The 18,203-nt window shown below is 40.0% G+C and overlaps 3 protein-coding genes and 1 long non-coding RNA gene across 6 annotated transcripts; 2 read left to right on the forward strand and 2 right to left on the reverse strand.

The window, feature by feature from the left end:
- Positions 1–236: 236 nt before the first annotated feature.
- Positions 237–6,482, reverse strand: LOC130695132 (gelsolin, cytoplasmic-like). Its single transcript, XM_057518268.2, has 17 exons — positions 6,270–6,482; positions 4,517–4,591; positions 4,387–4,452; positions 4,101–4,224; positions 3,913–4,025; positions 3,671–3,848; positions 3,486–3,607; positions 3,322–3,420; positions 2,877–3,014; positions 2,697–2,820; positions 2,388–2,629; positions 2,083–2,316; positions 1,898–2,020; positions 1,588–1,833; positions 1,405–1,515; positions 1,215–1,340; positions 237–742 (listed from the first exon to the last, which is right to left on the reverse strand). Exons 1-17 carry the CDS (start codon positions 6,333–6,335, stop codon positions 674–676), a joined length of 2,256 nt encoding a protein of 751 aa, XP_057374251.1. The 5' UTR covers positions 6,336–6,482; the 3' UTR covers positions 237–673.
- On the forward strand, positions 1,759–15,201 carry LOC130695136 (uncharacterized). 3 transcript variants are annotated; one of them, XR_009420831.1, is made up of 4 exons: positions 1,759–1,912; positions 2,868–3,579; positions 3,662–4,285; positions 14,885–15,201. It is a non-coding gene; the product is annotated as an uncharacterized LOC130695136 (long non-coding RNA). The 3 variants fall into 3 exon arrangements; XR_009420830.1 differs by lacking the exon at positions 14,885–15,201 and adding an exon at positions 4,356–4,696; XR_009420829.1 differs by lacking the exon at positions 14,885–15,201 and adding an exon at positions 4,348–4,696 and having other exon boundaries at positions 1,760–1,912.
- LOC130695104 (beta-galactosidase-like) lies at positions 6,655–10,353 on the forward strand. Its single transcript, XM_059494928.1, has 12 exons — positions 6,655–6,904; positions 6,965–7,131; positions 7,217–7,367; positions 7,443–7,506; positions 8,166–8,276; positions 8,331–8,495; positions 8,563–8,784; positions 8,845–8,963; positions 9,026–9,298; positions 9,359–9,493; positions 9,565–9,789; positions 9,852–10,353. The coding sequence occupies exons 1-12, from the start codon at positions 6,800–6,802 to the stop codon at positions 10,104–10,106; spliced, it is 1,992 nt and encodes a 663-aa protein (XP_059350911.1). The 5' UTR covers positions 6,655–6,799; the 3' UTR covers positions 10,107–10,353.
- LOC130695101 (gelsolin, cytoplasmic-like) lies at positions 11,586–16,629 on the reverse strand. The gene is made up of 17 exons (XM_057518223.2): positions 16,487–16,629; positions 15,045–15,119; positions 14,916–14,981; positions 14,630–14,753; positions 14,444–14,556; positions 14,202–14,379; positions 14,016–14,137; positions 13,853–13,951; positions 13,652–13,672; positions 13,410–13,547; positions 13,230–13,353; positions 12,920–13,161; positions 12,620–12,853; positions 12,435–12,557; positions 12,125–12,370; positions 11,941–12,051; positions 11,586–11,879 (listed from the first exon to the last, which is right to left on the reverse strand). Exons 1-17 carry the CDS (start codon positions 16,550–16,552, stop codon positions 11,745–11,747), a joined length of 2,217 nt encoding a protein of 738 aa, XP_057374206.1. The 5' UTR covers positions 16,553–16,629; the 3' UTR covers positions 11,586–11,744.
- Between the last annotated feature and the right edge of the window lie 1,574 nt (positions 16,630–18,203).

Here is an 18,203-nt window from a genome sequence, read left to right on the forward strand (position 1 = left end):
TTTTAGAAACGGAATATGAAGGGTGTGACTATAGTAGAAACCAACGAAATTGTGTATTGTAATGAAATTTAGCTTGTGCATCCTTGTGGTATGCCAATTAATTCATTGGCGATGGTTTAGCTCTACCGCGTTATGCTAGCATCGAACGACCAACTGAATTTGATAAATGCCCTACCTCTCTGCACGAAATTTTCTCCAGTGTAATAAACATGTCAGAGTTACATAAGCACTGTTGGTTGGAATATTCGTAAAGTGTATTCGACTTTAGAGTTGTTGGATTGCAAACACAGTAAACAGTTGTCAAAAGCAGGAAAAAAACGAGAAAATACTTGAAGTTGGGACAGGCAAAAAAAAGCAATATGATGGCGTACAATCACCATTTCATACTTTCAAAATCGGGTTTGATCTTTCTAATGTGACTGAAGTTTATAGCGCATCCGTTAGAACCACTTTTTAAAAATTCAGTTAGTGCCTTAAGGAGCAGGAAAGGATATCACAGAATAGACAAGAGGATTTTAAGTGCAGAAATGTTGTGCGTCGTTCAGTAAAAACCGTATCAAATTAGCAAGTGAATTTCTGTAACAAGCAGGCATTTTGTTAGAGCAGACGAAAGCATGATAAAATTGGCTAAGATGTCGCACAAAATGCCGCGAAGTTTTCTGGTTCACAGAAACTACTCGTCGTCTTCAACGCCGTTGGATGCCATAATTTCTGCTTTGATTTGTTCGTATGTTTTCTGCTCCTAAAACACAAAACGAAAACAAAAAATCGCACGTTGCAAACAAAATCACTATGTAGGATTAGGTCGTCTTGAAACAACGATACATAAATTAGATGTAACACAAAATGATAAGGGAAAAACCAGCATGCTTTGGTAAAGAAGCAAAAAGCAATCTGAATGAAGTTGACAGTATAGGATAGAATTTAACCCAAACAGTGAGGTGCACTTTAGAGAAAACTACAAACTGTTGCATCCAACACTCTAAGGGCCCAAAAGATCAGCACAGTGTTTACCGGTAGTGTCATGCAGGTTCAATTGGCACACACACAATTTTAGGAAAATGAAACTAAATTGAAAGTGGTTGCTGTGTGTGTGAACTGTAAGATATACAAAGTGTCATAGATTAACATGAAGAGAGAGCTGAAAACTGCTGTTGGCAAGAGATTACTGGCAAAAAGTTTTAGAGATGAATTTGCTTTTCTTGTTATTATACCTTCCACATGTTTCTATTCCAGGTGGGGAAAACATCGGTGAAGCTCTCGGGCTCCTGTCTTTGATGAATCATGAATATGAGTGTTGAGTCAACACTACGCTGAGATGGCTCAGTTTTCAAGTATTCCTATACACCAGAAAATGAATTACAACAAATGGTGAAATAATAGTGACATGTAGGAGTGATTTACCTGGGCCATCTTGAAACCAGCTGCCCGCTCCTGATCTGTAGAATGCAACCCAATCCATACATAGATTTCATGACCAGAGTCCAGTACCATCACATCATCGTCAACCAAATCCTGTTATGAAATTAGAATTTACATGGATTTATCAAGTGAGTTTAAAGTGAAACATTATGTCTCTTTTGATACTTCTTGCTTGAAGGGTTTGATCTCTTCCACTCTTAGACGTCCGGCTATGTTCAAGATGCAGTGGAAGAGACGAGCCTTCAACACTGGCGGTGGGTCAGGCTGAACAGTGGTGTATGGACCTTTACCACCCAATGCATCCCAAAATCCTTGGGGCTCTTCTCCTTCCTTAATCGGTTCCAAATCACGACCAGGAGATACAAGATTAGCGATCTCCACTCCAAGGCTCTTCTCGTCATCCGAAGAGGCCTGCGAATCAGATGGAAATAAATGCCAAAACTATTGCAGATGTAATGAAACGAGACAAGCGTACAACGCCATTCCATAGGTAAGTTTTTGATGGGGTCTCCAGAACAAATACGTCATCCGAATTGAGTGAAGAAGCGGTCTCGGCTACCTGTACAGCGCGCATATCGTCAGCTCCATAACCCCGAACCTGTTTATTAAGAGACGCGGATAGAGTGATTCGATATGGGCGAAATGACCGGTGAAACTTACGTGGAACAAACGGGTTCCATCCACATCGTAACTGTCGTAATCGTGAATGTTGCGGAATCCACTGGCGTGGCCACCGGTGAAGATGATCATCTTACCTTTAAACATCTTAATAAAGTGACGCGGCTCGTTGCCTTGGGTGAGGCGAACCTGTACTGCCTTGCCGGCCACTTCGTTATCTAGTCTCATAGCATGGATTGCAGATGCGGCCTTTTCGTCTTGGCTGCTGTCGTTACCCTGAATTCAGTAGACAATGGGCATTTCATTATTTTGTGTATTTTGCTGTCCCTTTATTTACCTTTATTTACCTGCCAGAAGTAGATGATGTAGCGATTTTTTCCACCAACATTGTAAGTGTATTTGATAACATAGGAGTCACCTCCGAAGAACATTCCGTGAGCTGAGGGATCAACTGGTGCCAATTCAAAATTCTCGACGCGATAAATTTCCTTTTGTCCTGAACCATCGTCGGGTGAAAATCCTGGAGCTGCACCGCCCTGTTTAAGTAACAGGCGAAGTTTGTCTCTATGCAGGGAGCTAACATTGAACTCTAAAGCAGGATAAAAAAAATAGGTAATTTTTTATAAATTTGTAAAATCCTAAACTTATTGTCTTACCTGCGATGCGACCATTTTTAGTGGGTACAGGGACATGGAATTGGGATGTTGTCGTTTCTTCTTTCCAGCTGGCAAAGTATTGCTTAAAGATCGTGGGTTCTCCGCCGTCCACGACGCGGTTAACCTGAAATCACCTCGTTTCAAATAACTTATTTGATTTCTAATTGACAGATTGTTTACCTTAGTCCAGATTGGATAACCCTTCTCGGTCAAGAACTTTTGAGCCACGTTCATCGCTTCAAGTTTTTCAGCTTTAGTACATCCTCGGCCGATCCAAACAAAGAGTCCCGATCCTGCAGTATCGAGGATAAAGCAATCCTGTAAGCAAAGTAAAATTTTTCTCGATAAAACCCTATAATTCTTCTTTATCATTTAGGTGTCACAGTGCGAAAATGTGGATGCTACTTATGCGTAAAGCAAAACCTTACCGAATTTTCGCTTTCGTCGTTCTTCCGAAATCAAACATTTAATTGTTGGCGTGTTAGTGAAAGCAAAAAGCCCAATTTAAAAAATCAAATGGTTAATGCGTTTCGTGTGAAAAAAAAAAATTCTCATGAAAAGCGTAAGTAGAAACTGCAAAAATTATATTCAACGAATAATAGGGGGAAATTGATAGGTAGCTAACCTCTCTTTTCAACATAGATTGCTGTAATGGTTTTTGCCCAATTTCTTCAATCACTAGTTGTCCGCTAGCATCGCTCACGCGGAATAATATCACCGACGACTAGAATATTTAAAAAGGATTACGAGGGGTTTTCCTCGATGTACCAATACTAATTGAAGTCTTGCCTGTTGCTGCTTCTCAAATAAGATGTCATCGTCCTCGGTAGACCCTTCCGGAACATCCATCGGTGAACCACTACCTAGCTCGTTGAAAAACGTGGTAATATCACCCCCGCCACTGAATTCGTCTGCGGTTCACAAATATGGTTATTAAAGTCGTGATTTTGAATTTTTACACAAAGGCAACTAACCGAGAATAACAATCCTGGCTTTGCCAGCATGGTCCTGGTCACGGACTTGATTGGCAGCTTGAATAGCCTTCAAGCGTTCTATCTTTTTGCTGCCATTGCCCATATACACGTAAATGACCTTTCCAGCGTCCAAAACGAAGCAGTCACCTTTGTTCATTGAAGACACATCAAGGGGGACCTGCAGGAATTTCGATTCATTTCCTGTTTGAATATTCAACGGATACTGCCAGGGCAAAATTTACCTGTCGGATGCGAACGTTTCGCTTGCCCTTGACTTGCAACAATTTTTTCTCTACCTGATCGGGATCAACGTGCTTGAACCCGCTGGCAACTCCGCCATCAAGGTAGCGAACACCTTCACATCATGATATTTTAATGAATTATTACATTTCACAGCCCTTTAAAAGGAAAAAGATCAGCAGTCAGTTACCTCCAGGGAAATTTGCTAGAAACATCGACGATTCATATTCTTGAACTTCCCGATGTTGAACAGGAACTCCACCAAGATGGTCGTCTAACTCAACAGCGAAGATTGCCGCTGCTCCCATTTCATCCTATAATCAATCACATTTTAATGCTTCAGTTGAAACGGTCAGACAGTGACTGATCGAGATGGTATTGCTAACGCTGAAAGAGCTTTATTGTTATAAATAATACCGATTTTCTTTCTGTCAAAGGGAACCAGTGGCAAATTCCATGCATTTTCAATAACAAACCTGCGACGTGTCTTTCCCCAGCCAAAAATGGATGTCCCATTTCAATTTGTCTCCGGATAGGCGGGTCTGTAAAAGTTAATTATCATTAATATTATTTCCTTGCAGACGCTGTGCTTCCAAAAATACTCACGTTCAGAACAATGTAAGAATCTCCACTGTAGAATTTCCCGTACGATTTTTTGTCGTATAGAACTGGTGCGAAATTCTGTAATGATATGTGGATCGAAATTAGAAATTGCGACACATATGCGTCACATTGGTCACCAAAGCTATATTAACATTTTTCGAATAAATATTTTCCATTTTGAAAGGAACGTGACTACGCTTTTAAGATACCTCAGCCGAGTCGAATTCTTTAATATTGTAAATGAATTTGATATATATATTGTCGTAAAATTGACTTGGGAACAATTTTTGCCATTAGAAGAATCTCTTTTTGAGCTACTATAATTAGATTAGTTGGTTAGAATTCTAAGAAAACCTAACTGGTTCAATATCTAACTTTTTTTTATCGCCAATGCGGTTTATGATCGACATTTTCCTCCTGGGGTAATGTATACTGTCGCGTTTGTTTTTTATTGTGATTCCGTCGATGTAAACCGTAATTTCGTCATGACCGTATTTTTAGTTCTATTGTAGTTTTCTTTTTTTTTTTTTTTTTTTTTTTTTTTTGGTAACGGGGTTTCTCCAAAATGCTTCAAGAATAGTTTATTTGCTCCACTTTATCTGGTCGGGTGCTTCCGGCATGAATCAAACACTCCCTGGAAATTATTCTGACGATGCCGAAATATCAATGACGTTTATGCTTCACGGCCAAAACTTGCATCATCCCGATACTGTCCACTAAAGCATACAGTTGGGGATGAAGAAACCGGATGCAACGTGTGGTGACTATACCAATTGATCATCCTTCCCCATGCCCGGGGCTACGTGACGAAGTACTCGGAGTTAATCACCTGCGGGCATGTACAGGAAAGAACCGTTTGGCCATAGAGGTGCCATGGGAAAAAGAATAACTTCCTACGAGATGGGATTTTGCGTAATGTTAACCACGTTATCGTTTGGTCCTCCCAGTTGCCAGTTTCTAAAACAGTCATGGAATCGTCAGCGAATGTATCAGCTGGATGACAACGCCATTGTGCCCTTGTTTTGAAAAACATGCGTCAGTGGTGCATGAAGTCCTATTCGCAAATCGTGTGGGTGTTAAACAATTCTGCCATGGCCATCTACCACTGCCTCAAGGTGTGCCAGACTTGCGCTCATTGTACCGTAACCTGTACACCTGTGTGCTCAACAGCCCATGTTTCCCTATGGAAACGGAATCGCTGCGGGTCATTCTTGAATTCATAAAATCAAATGCCAATATGGTAGGATAACATTAGAAAATATTAACAGTAGCATTCCGATATTTTAGCAGGGGAATCAACACCAGTAAATGGCCATCAACATTTTTTCAATGGTGCATTTTCTGGCAACCGGGACAGGCAAAGACAGACACGTATAACATTTTTCAAAACATATTCTCTTCTTTTTGGCATTTCCGGGAGTTTGTACAATGTTATTGCTAGAAAGAGCAGCTACTGAGGGGAACTAAAGTTCTAAATTTAGATATTTAGTTCCGTGTTTCGTGTAACGTTTCACAACACTTTTACTTTTGAAACTTTGTCAATTTCATGCCAGTATGAACGTTTCTCCAAAATAATGAATTTTCCTTATTTAATGATTGTGTTTGTCTACGCGGCAATTAGAAATCCGATTCTGATAATGAAAAACGTGATATGAAAGCACCGCAAGTTTCACATCACAATCGATGCCCCTGTTTATTATTTCTAGGTTTGATGTGAAAATTTCTTTGAGTCATGGATTGTTTTGCTAATCCTTACCTCGATTCGCCAAATTTCCAGGCCAGGTTGTTTACCCACATCAGCTCCAAATGGTGATTCCGGCATTTTAAATGCGTTTAATAGAGTAGTTTTAAGTTACTTGAACGTTAACGTTGCCGAAAGCCAATAAATCGTGTTCGAATGCGACCTGCCTCGGTAGAAACTGACTAACAGGAAAGCAGCTGCGTCTGGTTTTATAGGCAGCAACTTCTGGGAAACCCAAACCCTAGCCGCCGCCCCATTGATCGTCATAGAGAGAATGATGGCCGCACAGATAGGAGTTGGGAGGCCTATGGGAGAAGAAAAGCAAAGTACTGTGAAAGCATCGTTTTAAACAAAGCTTTGCAAAGAAATAAAAAGGAAAAACAAAAAATTACAAAATCACGTTATACTAGGCAATTGCAAATTGCTGATTGTTTGTGCTATTATTGTCTATTTCAACAGCATTTGGCAACTGCGCCCTTGTATTTATTTACATTCAACCTGCACATGTAAGTGGGCGGCGAACATTACAACATAGGAAAACCAAGATGATGTGCAGTACTTTTGAACTGCTTTACAAAATGATTGTAAAGATTGTATTTGTATGCATAATTTGCGGCCTAACACACGCCTCTAATAATGGAAACAGTCTTGTAAGTTTATTTGAAATCCTTATTTTGTTATCGTTAACCGAGACTTCCCCATGTTTTTAGACGGAAAGCCACAGTTTCTCAATTGATTACGCAAATAATCAGTTCGTCAAAGATGGAAAACCCTTTCGATATGTTTCTGGAGCCATGCACTATTTTCGTGTTCCAGTCCATTATTGGCCTGATCGGATGAAAAAAATGAGGGCTGCTGGATTGAATGCATTGGAAACGTATGGCTTAATAGCATTAATGTTTCTAGTTTGTCAACAATATGAACTCTGTTTATTACTATTTGCCTACTTGTTTCCTGTTTAGGTATGTGGAATGGGTGTCACATGAACCACAACCAGGGTCATATGTGTTTGAGGGGAATTTAGATATTGAATCCTATTTCCGTTTGGCTCAGAATTTCAACCTTAGTGTAATCCTGAGGCCAGGCCCATTCATTGATGCTGAAAGAGATATGGTAACATGAATTTATGGTTATAAATTTGTAGAATGCTCTTTATTATTTACAGAACACATTATTTGTTTTTACCAGGGGGGTTTACCATTCTGGCTCATGACAGTTGATCCTTCCATCAAGTTGCGCACAATGGATAAAAGTAAGAAATTTTTTTTTTTAAAAGTAAAGTAGCAATAAAGTTTCATCAGATATAGTGAATTGTCAGCCTAGAAAGAAATTCAGGTAACTTTGTACAGTGAAATTTGACTGTAGGTATTGTTACATAATTTAAGCATACTACCCTCCCCCTTTACTTCTGGTTGCTTCTCTATTCCTTCTTTAATCTATACCAGTTGCTTCAGTTATTGAAAAAAAAAAATAGAAATTGAGTTTAGAGTATGGCAACAAACCTGCGATCTGTTAGTCTGTTAATGAAAGAAGTGAAGAATCCACGAAATTTTTAACGTAGAGTACCAATATCACCTAAGGTAGACAGAACCGGCGGTTCTTGTAGAAACATTAATGAAAGCCACATTTATAATACTTTAATTTGATCAGGTTGTAGGCCACTAGCTAACTGTGAACTGGTTTCTATTGAAAATGGTATGGGACACCAGTTCTATACCATTGCATTAAACGTAATTTCCAGGGATCCTTACGTCATGGTAGGTTGGGCAATTTGAAAAATCTGCGAATGCATACAGCAAAGATAATAGAACGCTCGATGCAATTAATTAATACTTTGCCAACTAATACTAATAAGTTGTTTCTTGATAGAACACAGCATGAACATTTATTCTTATTTTTAATTAAAAACAGGTTACGTGTCCCGCGTTGAGAAATGGTTTTCTGTGCTACTTCCTAGAATCAAACCTTACCTCTATAACAATGGAGGTCCAATTATCACTGTTCAAGTAGAAAACGAATATGGTAGGTGCGTGTCTTTTATTTACGTTTCCAGAACTACGTCACATAGTTTTTCAGGTAGCTATTCGGCATGCGACAGAGACTACACAAATTGGCTGAGAGATCTAATTCGAAAACATCTCGGCAATAATGTTGTGCTCTTCTCTACTGATGGCGATGGCGATGGTTATCTCCAGTGTGGAAAAATACCCGGAGTTTATGCAACTGTAGATTTTGGCGCTGGTATGTTTTGACGTACAGATTAGTTTTTCATTGCCGACGCTATTTATTTCTTTATAATTATTCAAAGGTGCAAATGCACAGGAAGCTTTTAAGCCGCAACGTCATTTTGAGCTTGGCGGCCCAAGAGTGAATTCTGAGTTCTACCCTGGATGGTTAGATTTGTGGGGAGAACCACATTCGAAGGTTGACAAACAAGATGTGGCTAAAACGCTGGACGATATGCTTGCGCTGAATGCATCAGTTTCAATGTACATGTTTCACGGAGGAACCTCGTTCGGATTTACCTCAGGTGCGGAAAAAAATTATGTGCTTTCATAAATTTCAGAATCTTTACGTGCCTTTACTAAAGGTGCATTACCTTCCAATACCTACACACCTTGCATTACGTCGTACGACTATGATGCGCCATTAAGCGAAGCTGGAGATCCAACTGAAAAATATTTTAGCATAAGGGATGTAATATCCAAGGTAAATTTGAAAACTATCCATGCGAAAAGTGATTAACACTAACTGTTTCCTGTTCATTACAGTACTTGCCTTTACCAGATTTTCCGTCTCCTGTTCCGAATGCTAAGGCAGCCTATGGATTTGTCCATTTGCATTACGTAGCAAATCTGTGGGATGTGTTGTCCACTCCAATCGCTGGTCCTTTTGTGCGTTCTGTTCATCCGTTGACGTTTGAAGCTTTAGGGCAAGCTAACGGCTACGTCTTATACTGCACAAAGTTGCACGGCCATTTTCCTGATCCAGCTCTTTTGGAAATGAAGGGCTTAGCCGATCGGGCTTATATCTATATTGACATGGTAAAGACAAAAAGAAATGTTTATTTTCATATTTTTTGTTAGCTAACGTTCAGGATATAGGAATTTGTCGCATTGTTATCTCGAAGCGGATCACTCTTTTCAATTCCAGTCCAAGCCGCTGACAGCCAGAAACTCTGCATTTTGGTAGAAAATCAAGGAAGAATCGCCTACGGTTCCGGTATAAAAGACTTCAAGGTTAGTGTCTTCGTTTTTGTTCCGTGATTAAATGACACATTCTTATATAAACATTGGTCATTTTGAAAAAGGGACTAACAAGCCAAGTGACAATTAATGGTCAAGTCCTGGTGGACTGGACTCATCACCCTTTGCCTTTTAACGAGACGGCCAGATTGGATTGGCTGAACAAGCTTGAAAAAAAAAAGGCTTTCCCAGCCAAAGGAACTTTGTCTTTGTTCAGGGGATCGTTTGCTATCCGACGCAATGAATCCGAGATGGCCGATACTTATCTTAGTTTATCAGGATGGCATAAGGTTGGTTGAAATAGGCTTTTAGGTTTAATAAAACTTCTTCTTTAATTCTTAAAAACCAATAGGGCGTCGTATTCTTGAACGGCGTTAATCTTGGTCGTTACTGGCCGGTGCAAGGCCCACAAGTAACTCTCTATGTTCCAAAATACTTTCTACGAGCCTGGCCGTCGAAGAATCGTCTGATTATCCTAGAACAGGATTACTCACCTTGTAATGAACATGCACTGGAATGCATAGTCGAATTTGTCGCAAAACCAGTTCTAGATGGCGACACGCCCGCCAAGAAAAGCTCTATCAAACTTTTTAAGAAGCACGTTTAAAAAGAACGCAATTCCTTCGGTCAAAGTCATTGCTGAAATCAACGTTCCGGTTTGGGCATTTGCGAGTTCAACCAAAAATTTACTTCTGCCCTGGATTAAAGTCAAAAGTTTTTGATGCGTAAAGATAATGTAAAAATTTAAAAACTAACTTTCTTATCGTAGTGCTGTTCCTGGATTTATCCCATATCGTAAACTTTTAAAGATTTTGTTTAAACGTGAAAAATGCAATGCACAGTTGAAAATTTCACTGTTTTCAAACCGGTTTTTGATTTCCGACGAATAATACTGATTGGAGTAGGAGATCCAGGAAATCCGTCAAGTTTGAGCCTTGGAGAAAAAAAAATGGTAAACAACAGAAAGTGATAAGGACACCCGCTAGGTTATGATTTCCGGTCGTCGTTACCCATGTTCGAGTCCCATTAACCGATACAATCATATCCTTGTTACATTATGCATTTTCGTTGTCGCAGCTTCTTTTAAACGGCCAGCAATGGTTTCATCACAATTCATCCCTTTTTCTCTTTTTCATTCCTTTTTTTTGTAGAAAAATGATAAAAATTGGAAGAATGAAATTGATAGTAATAGAGAATGATAGAGTTTGGTAGAAAATGAGTGTAATAATCACAGGGTTCTTATTCACGAGATTCTGGTACTAAACGGTCTTATCTCTGCAAAAGGAATCTTTCGAGTTGAATCATTCAATGTGAAATCACAGCCAACATCGCTCTCCCCCGCAGGGCTCTCTGTATGCGAGTTTTTTTCTTTTCTTTCGCACCTGACTGTTCGTTGCTGCCTTCGAGAATGGATGACTAGATACTGTACAAGAGAAATAAAATTAGTAGATAGACATTTTGCCTTCTTTTTGTGTATTTCCGGCCTCCGTTATTCTGATCTCGAAAAACCTTTGAACGCAACAGGGATCACCCAGGCCGCATGCCTGCTCCCGATTCATTGAAAAAGAAAAACCACATTATCTCATGATTCTACGCTATCCTTAACGTTTCCGCGTATGGCCCGACGGAACTAGAGAAATGGATGTGATGAGCCGGAAAAGTGAAAACGTCTAGCAATACCATCTACCAATTATAGAAGCTAAACAGATAGACAGTAGCCAACATGTGTATCTGTCAGTAAAATGAGGGGGAAAGAATGGACAATGAGCAATAGACTTTTTGGTGTGCATCAATAGATGATCAAGAAAGAAGCTTTCTCCCCGGACCCAATACCCTGTTCTTCGATGAACGATCGACCAAATTGTAATTAGCAGGCGCCGGTTTTTTTTCGGAAAGAGATGTAAATGAAAACCAGCAAACTTTGGAAATGAAGCAAAAAATAATATGAACGAAGTTGGATAGAACTTATACCAAAAAGTGAGGCTCAGCTTAGAGAAAACCACAAACTGTTACACCCACCACTATAGGAACCCAAAAGATCCACATAGTGTTTGTTGGTGGTGTCATGTAGCTTCCATTGGCACACACATTATTTTAGGGAAATGAAACTAAATTGAAAGTGGTTGCTGTATATGTGAACTATAAGATTTACAAAGTGTCATAGATTAACGTGAAGAGAGAGCTGTAAACTGCTGTCGGCAAGGTATTTATTGGCAAAAAGTTTTAGTGGAATTTGCTTTTCTTGTTATTGTACCTTCCACATGTTTCTATTCCAGGTGGGGAAAACATCGGTAAAGCTTTCTGGCTCCTGACTTTGATGAATGATGAATATGAGTGTTGAGTCAACACTACGCTGAGATGGCTCGGTCTTCAAATATTCCTATACACCAGAAAATGAATTACAGCAAATGGTGGAATAATAGTGACATGTAGAGGTCTACTTGGGCCAACTTGAAACCAGCTGCCCGCTCTTCATCTGTAGAATGCAGCCCAATCCAAACGTAGATTTCATGACCTGAGTCCAGTACCATCACATCATCATCAACCAAATCCTGTTGTGAAATTAAAATTTACATGGATTTATCAAGTGAGTTTTAAAATGAAAGCTAATGTCTCTTTTGATACTTCTTGCTTGAAGGGTCTGACTTCTTCCACTCTTAGACGTCCGGCTATGTTCAAGATGCAGTGGAAGAGACGGGCCTTCAACACTGGCGGTGGGTCAGGCTGAACAGTGGTGTATGGACCTTTACCACCCAATGCATCCCAAAACTCTTGCGACTCTTCGCCTTCATTGACGGGTACCAATTCACGACCAGGGGACACAAGATTAGCAACCTCTACTCCAAGGCTCTTTTCATCATCAGACGATGCCTGTGAATCAGATGGAAATAAATGCCAAAACTATTGCAGATGTAATGAAACGAGACAAGCGTACAACGCCATTCCATAGGTAAGTTTTTGATGGGGTTTCCAGAACAAATACGTCATCCGAATTGAGTGAAGAAGCGGTCTCGGCTACCTGTACAGCGCGCATATCATCAGCTCCATAACCCCGAACCTATTTATTAAGAGACGCGGATAGAATAATTCGATATGGGCGATATGACCGGTGAAACTTACGTGGAACAGACGGGTTCCATCCACGTCGTAACTGTCGTAATCGTGAACGTTGCGGAATGCACTGGCTTGGCCACCGGTGAAGATGATCATCTTACCTTTAAACATTTTAATGAAATGACGGGGCTCGTTGCCTTGAGTGAGGCGAACCTGTACTGCCTTGCCGGCCAGTTCGTTATCTAATCTCATAGCATGAATTGCAGATGCAGCCTTTTCGTCTAGGCTGCTGTCATTACCCTGAATTCAGTAGAAAATGGGCATTTGACTGTTTTGTTTATTTTGCTGTCCCTTTATAATATTTACCTGCCAGAAGTAGATGATGTAGCGAATTTTTGCACCAATATTGGAAGTGTATTTGATAACATAGGAGTCACCTCCAAAGAACATTCCGTGAGCAGAGGGATCAACTGGTACCAGTTCGAAATTCTCGACGCGATAAATTTCCTTTTGTCCTGAACCATCATCGGGTGAAAATCCTGGAGCTGCTCCGCCCTGTTTAAGTAACAGGCGAAGTTTGTCTCTATGCAGGGAGCTAACGGTGAACTCTAAAGCAGGAAAACAAATAGGTAATTCTTTTATAAATTTGTAAAATCCTAGAAACTAATTGTCTTACCTGCGATGCGATCATTTTTAGTGGGTACAGGGACAGGGAATTGGGATGTTGTATTTTCTTCTCTCCAGCTGGCAAAGTATTGCTTAAAGATCGTGGGTTCTCCGCCGTCCACGACGCGGTTAACCTGAAGTCACTTTGTTTCAAATAAATTCTTTGATTTCTAATTGGCAGATTTTTCACCTTAGTCCAAATTGGATAACCCTTTTCGGTCAAGAACCTTTGAGCCACGTTCATCGCTTCAAGTTTCTCAGCTTTAGTACACCCTCGGCCGATCCAAACAAAGAGTCCCGATCCTCCAGTATCGAGAATAAAGCAATCCTATTAGAGAAGAAAAAATTTTCTCGATAAAACAATTCTTCTTTATCATTTAGGAGTTACAGTGCGAAAATGTGGATGCAATTTTGCGTAAAGCAGAACTTTACCGAATTTTTGCTTTCATCGTTCTTCCGGAATCAAACACTAAATTGTTGGCGTGTTAATGAAAGCAAAAAGCGTAACCAAAAAAATCAAACGGTTAATGCGTTTTGTGTGAGAAGCAAATTTCATGTAAAGTGAAAGTGTAAGTAGACAAGGCAAAAAATTATATTCAACAAATAATATGAGAAAAGTGATTGATAGCTAACCTCTCTTTTCAACATAGATTGCTGCAATGTTTTTTGCTTAATTTCTTCAATCACTAGTTGACCGCTAGCATCGCTCACGCGGAACAATATCGCCGACGACTAGAATATTAAACAAGGATTACAAGGGATTTGCCTTGTGTATAAATACTAATTGAATGCCTGCCTGTTGTTGCTGTTCAAATAAGATATCATCGTCCTCGTTAGACCCTTCCGGAACATCCATCGGCGAACCACTACCTAACTCTTTGAAAAACGTGGAAATATCACCCGCGCCACTGAATTCATCTGCATTAGACAATTATGGTTATTAAAAATTGTGATTTTGAGTCTGTACACAAAGGCAACGGACCGAGAATAACAATCCTGGCTTTGCCAGCATGGTCCTGGTCACGGACTTGATTGGCAGCTTGAACAGCTTTCAAGCGTTCTATCTTTTTGCTGCCATTGCCCATATACACGTAAACGACCTTTCCAGCGTCCAAAACGAAGCAGTCGCCTTTGTTCATGGAGGACACATCAAGGGGAACCTGCAGGAATTTCGATTCATTTCCTGTTTGAATATTCAACTGATACTGTCAGTGCAAAATTTACCTGCCGGATGCGAACGTTTCGCTTGCCTTTAACGTGCAAAAGTTTCTTCTCCACTTGATCGGGATCAACGTGCTTAAAACCGCTGGTAACTCCGCCGTCAAGGTATCGTACACCTTCATCGTGATATTTTAGCGAATTATTACATTTTACAGTACTTTAAAAGGAAAAAGATCAGCAGTCAGTTACCTCCAGGGAAATTTGCCAGAAACATCGACGATTCATATTCTTGAACTTCGCGATATTGAACAGGAACTCCACCAAGATGGTCGTCTAACTCAACAGCGAAGATTGCCGCTGCACCCATTTCATCCTATATTCAATCACATTTTAACGCTTCAGTTGAAACGATCAGACAGTGACAGATCGAGATGATATTGCTAACGCTGAAAGAGGTTTGTTGTTATAAATGAAACCGATTATCTTTCTATCAAAGGGAACCAGTGGCAGATTCCATGGATTTTCGAAAACAAACCTGAGAAGTGTCTTTCCCGAGCCAAAAGTGAATGTCACGTTTCAGTTTGTTACCGGACAGGCGGGTCTATAAAAATAATAAACATTAATATTATTTCCCTGCAAACGGTGTGCTTCCAAAAATACTCACACTCAGAACAATGTAAGAATCTCCACTGTAGAATTTCCCATACGACTTTTTGTCGTATGGAACTGGTGCGAAATTCTGTAAAGACATGTGGATCGAAATAAGAAATTTCAACATATACTTGTCACGTTGATCACCAAATGTATATAACATTGATCTAATAAGTATTTCCATTTCGAAAGGAACGTGACTACGCTTTTTAGATACGTCGGCCAAGTCGAGCGCTTAAGTATTGCCAACGAATTTGGTAATGTAGAATTGACTTGGGAACAGTTTTGCCTTAGAAGAATCTTTTTTTGAGCTACTATAAGTTAGTTGGTTAGAATAATAAGAAAAATGCGGTTGGTGCAATACTTCAACTTTTTTAAAATCACCTTTGTGGTTTATGATCGACATTTTCCGAGAGGGAAAATGTATACATCGCCTTGGCTGATTTTTTGTGACTTCATCGATGTAATGTGTTTTTTAGCAACGTAATTTCGCTGAAATGCTTCAAAAGTAGTTTATTTGCTCCAGTTTATCTGGTCGGGTACTTCCAGCATGAGTCAACAACTGTCTGAAAATTATTCAGACGATGCAGAAATATCAATGGCGTTTATGCTTCACGGCCAAAACTTGCATCATCCTGATACCGTGCTCTAAAACATTCAGTTGGGAATGAAGAAATCGGATGCATCGTGTGGTGATTCTTTACCAATTGATGTTCCTTCTCCTGCCAGGGACTACGTGACAAAGAACTTACAGCTACTTACCTGCGACCATGTACAGGAAGAAACCGTTCGTTCGATAGTAGTGTCATCGGAAAAAAATAACCTCCTGCGAGGTGGGGTTTTGCTTAATGTTAACCAAGTTATCGTTTGGTACTCCCAGTTGCCAGTTTCTAAAACAGCCGTATAATCGTTAGTGAATGTAACAGCTTGACGACAACGGCATTGCGTCCTTGTTTCGAAAAACATGCATCAGTTGTGCATGAAGCCCTATTCGCAAAGCGTGCGAGGGTTAAACAATTCTACCACTGCCTCAAGGTGTGCCAGACTTGCGCTCAATGTACCGTAACCTTTACACCTGTGTGCTCAACAGCCCTTGTTTCCTATGGAAACAGAATCGCTGCGGATTATTTTTGAATTCATAAAATCAAGTTTGTGCGAATATTATAGGATAAAGTTTGAAAATAATAGCAGTAGCATTCCGATAATTTAGCAGGAGAATCGTTTAAATGACAATGAACATTTTTCCATTGGTACATTTTCTCGCAACCGGCACACAAAGATAGGCACGTACATTTTTCAAAAGAATTTTGGAAACCTGGATCTGATAATGCAAAGGCGTGATATGCAAGCACCGCAAATTTTACGAATTTCCATGTCAACAATCGATGTCCCTGTTTTGTTATTTGTTTAATGTAAAAATTTCTTTGAAGTCAAGGATTGTTTTGCTATTCTTACCTCAATCCGCCAAATTTCCAGGCCAGGTTGTTTACCCACATCAGCACCAAATGATGATTCCGGCATTTTAAATGCGTTTAATAGAGTAGTTTTAAATTGCTTGAACGTTAACGTTGCCGAAAGCTAATAAATCGTGTTCGAATGGGACCTGCCTCGATAGAAACTGAAAAGCGTTAAGTGGTAACGACGTACGTAAGCCACGCAGGTGCCAAATTAGGAATGAGCGAATTCAAGTACGGAATGAGATATGAGCTAAGGTTTCTAACTGAATGCCACCTGCTGAGGATGAAAAGCTAAAAAGCTTATCACCTTCGAGAGGTCAAGATTTTACCACTTCGTCCACATTCCGAACAAACTAAGCAAACATATACGATAATATACTAACAGAAAAATCATAAAAATAATGCTGACATTGTTATCTTGTTGCCGTAGCGATGGCTTAGCGATAATTCCCCGGGTTTGGACTTTTTGATAGTGCGATAAGGCACTGCCCCTTTAAAAATTCCAGCAGTTGGGGAGACATATAGGAAAGAGTTTTAAAATTTGAAATTGAACCTCTCGTCTTAGAAACAGAACAATATAGTGCTTAAAAATGACGACTGTCAAACCTCCGCAAAAAATTGTTTTATTCCTGGTCGCTTGATAAGATTGATAAGAGATATTGCAACGTAAGTATAAAAATGTTCTGTCCCGACCACTGCCAGCAAACAAGGTTTGGTAATTTTTTCATAACATATGTGAATAAATAATGAATATTGCTTTTCTTATTAACAGCGGAACCTTTAGTTGCAACTATACTCCACCTCCAACTGTTGGTTCCGGAGCAATGAGTCCGGTCATGCATACTTTTACGGAGAATTGTTATCCTGACGATGCCAGTAATCAAAGAGTAGTAATTTTTTTAGGTTACCTGTATCATTACTGAAAATTGCTTTTGTTTGTTAACAATGGACCCTGCATACACATAACCAATGGTTTACCACCATTACCTCTACAGAACTGTATGAAAAGATAAGACAATTTTGGTAGGTGGTTTAACGCAGTGCATTTTCAGACTACAGCCAAAGTGTGATACACACAAACAACATTCATACACACACACACACACGTCATTCACAATAAGAATTTTGACTAGCTCATTCATACCAAAGGTACACACATTTGCACATACACATTCATACAGACATGCACACAATTTTGGGAATGCACGCTTCTACTAATTTAGGGTAATCAAAGGGGAAATTCATATCCTTAAACGTTTCCCACCAGGAAGAGTACCTGGAACATCTTCTTCCCGTTTGCGCTTGGTCTTCAAATCATTTGGCCTTTCTTCGGATGGTAACTGGCGCATCAAGTCTTTGGAATTTCTATCCTTGGATCGTTTCTCGACAGGGAGAGTTGCCGGGCCATCCTCTGTCCTCTTACGCTTAGCCGCTAGTTTGGCCGGTACCACCGGACGGTCGACAGGTACCTGTGAAAGAAAAGGAGCTTTAGTCTTAAGCAAATTTTTGTCGTTACTTAGGTTTTGCGCAGCCTTGGCCTCAGCCAATAGTCTTTGGTGAGTCCGCTTCCGCTTAGACTCCAACTCGTTTTTCTCTTCCAGTGATTGTATTCTTGACACACGAACGGGTGGCTTAGGAACTATTTCTCCGCGTCTTTCCGCCACAGTTTGAAAATGTGGTCTATGGTTGTACAGCTTACACCTAGCCAACAAACT

The sequence above is a fragment of the Daphnia carinata genome, chromosome 4 (assembly GCF_022539665.2).
Source record: "Daphnia carinata strain CSIRO-1 chromosome 4, CSIRO_AGI_Dcar_HiC_V3, whole genome shotgun sequence".
Classification (NCBI taxonomy): Eukaryota; Metazoa; Arthropoda; class Branchiopoda; order Diplostraca; family Daphniidae; genus Daphnia; species Daphnia carinata.

Excerpts from the sequence above, each read along its gene's own strand:
- LOC130695132 (XM_057518268.2), bottom strand. The coding sequence starts at position 6,335 with ATGCCGGAATCACCATTTGGAGCTGATGTGGGTAAACAACCTGGCCTG. Across the intron at positions 3,849-3,912 it reads GAAACGTTCGCATCCGACAG|GTCCCCCTTGATGTGTCTTC; the intron begins GTAAATTTTGCC and ends AAATTCCTGCAG. Across the intron at positions 1,516-1,587 it reads TCAAACCCTTCAAGCAAGAA|GATTTGGTTGACGATGATGT; the intron begins GTATCAAAAGAG and ends ATTTCATAACAG.
- LOC130695104 (XM_059494928.1), top strand. The coding sequence starts at position 6,800 with ATGATGTGCAGTACTTTTGAACTGCTTTACAAAATGATTGTAAAGATT. Across the intron at positions 6,905-6,964 it reads CTAATAATGGAAACAGTCTT|ACGGAAAGCCACAGTTTCTC; the intron begins GTAAGTTTATTT and ends CCATGTTTTTAG. Across the intron at positions 9,299-9,358 it reads CTTATATCTATATTGACATG|GAATTTGTCGCATTGTTATC; the intron begins GTAAAGACAAAA and ends TTCAGGATATAG.
- LOC130695101 (XM_057518223.2), bottom strand. The coding sequence starts at position 16,552 with ATGCCGGAATCATCATTTGGTGCTGATGTGGGTAAACAACCTGGCCTG. Across the intron at positions 14,982-15,044 it reads ATTCTTACATTGTTCTGAGT|ACCCGCCTGTCCGGTAACAA; the intron begins GTGAGTATTTTT and ends TTATTTTTATAG. Across the intron at positions 13,162-13,229 it reads TAAAAATGATCGCATCGCAG|AGTTCACCGTTAGCTCCCTG; the intron begins GTAAGACAATTA and ends TTCCTGCTTTAG.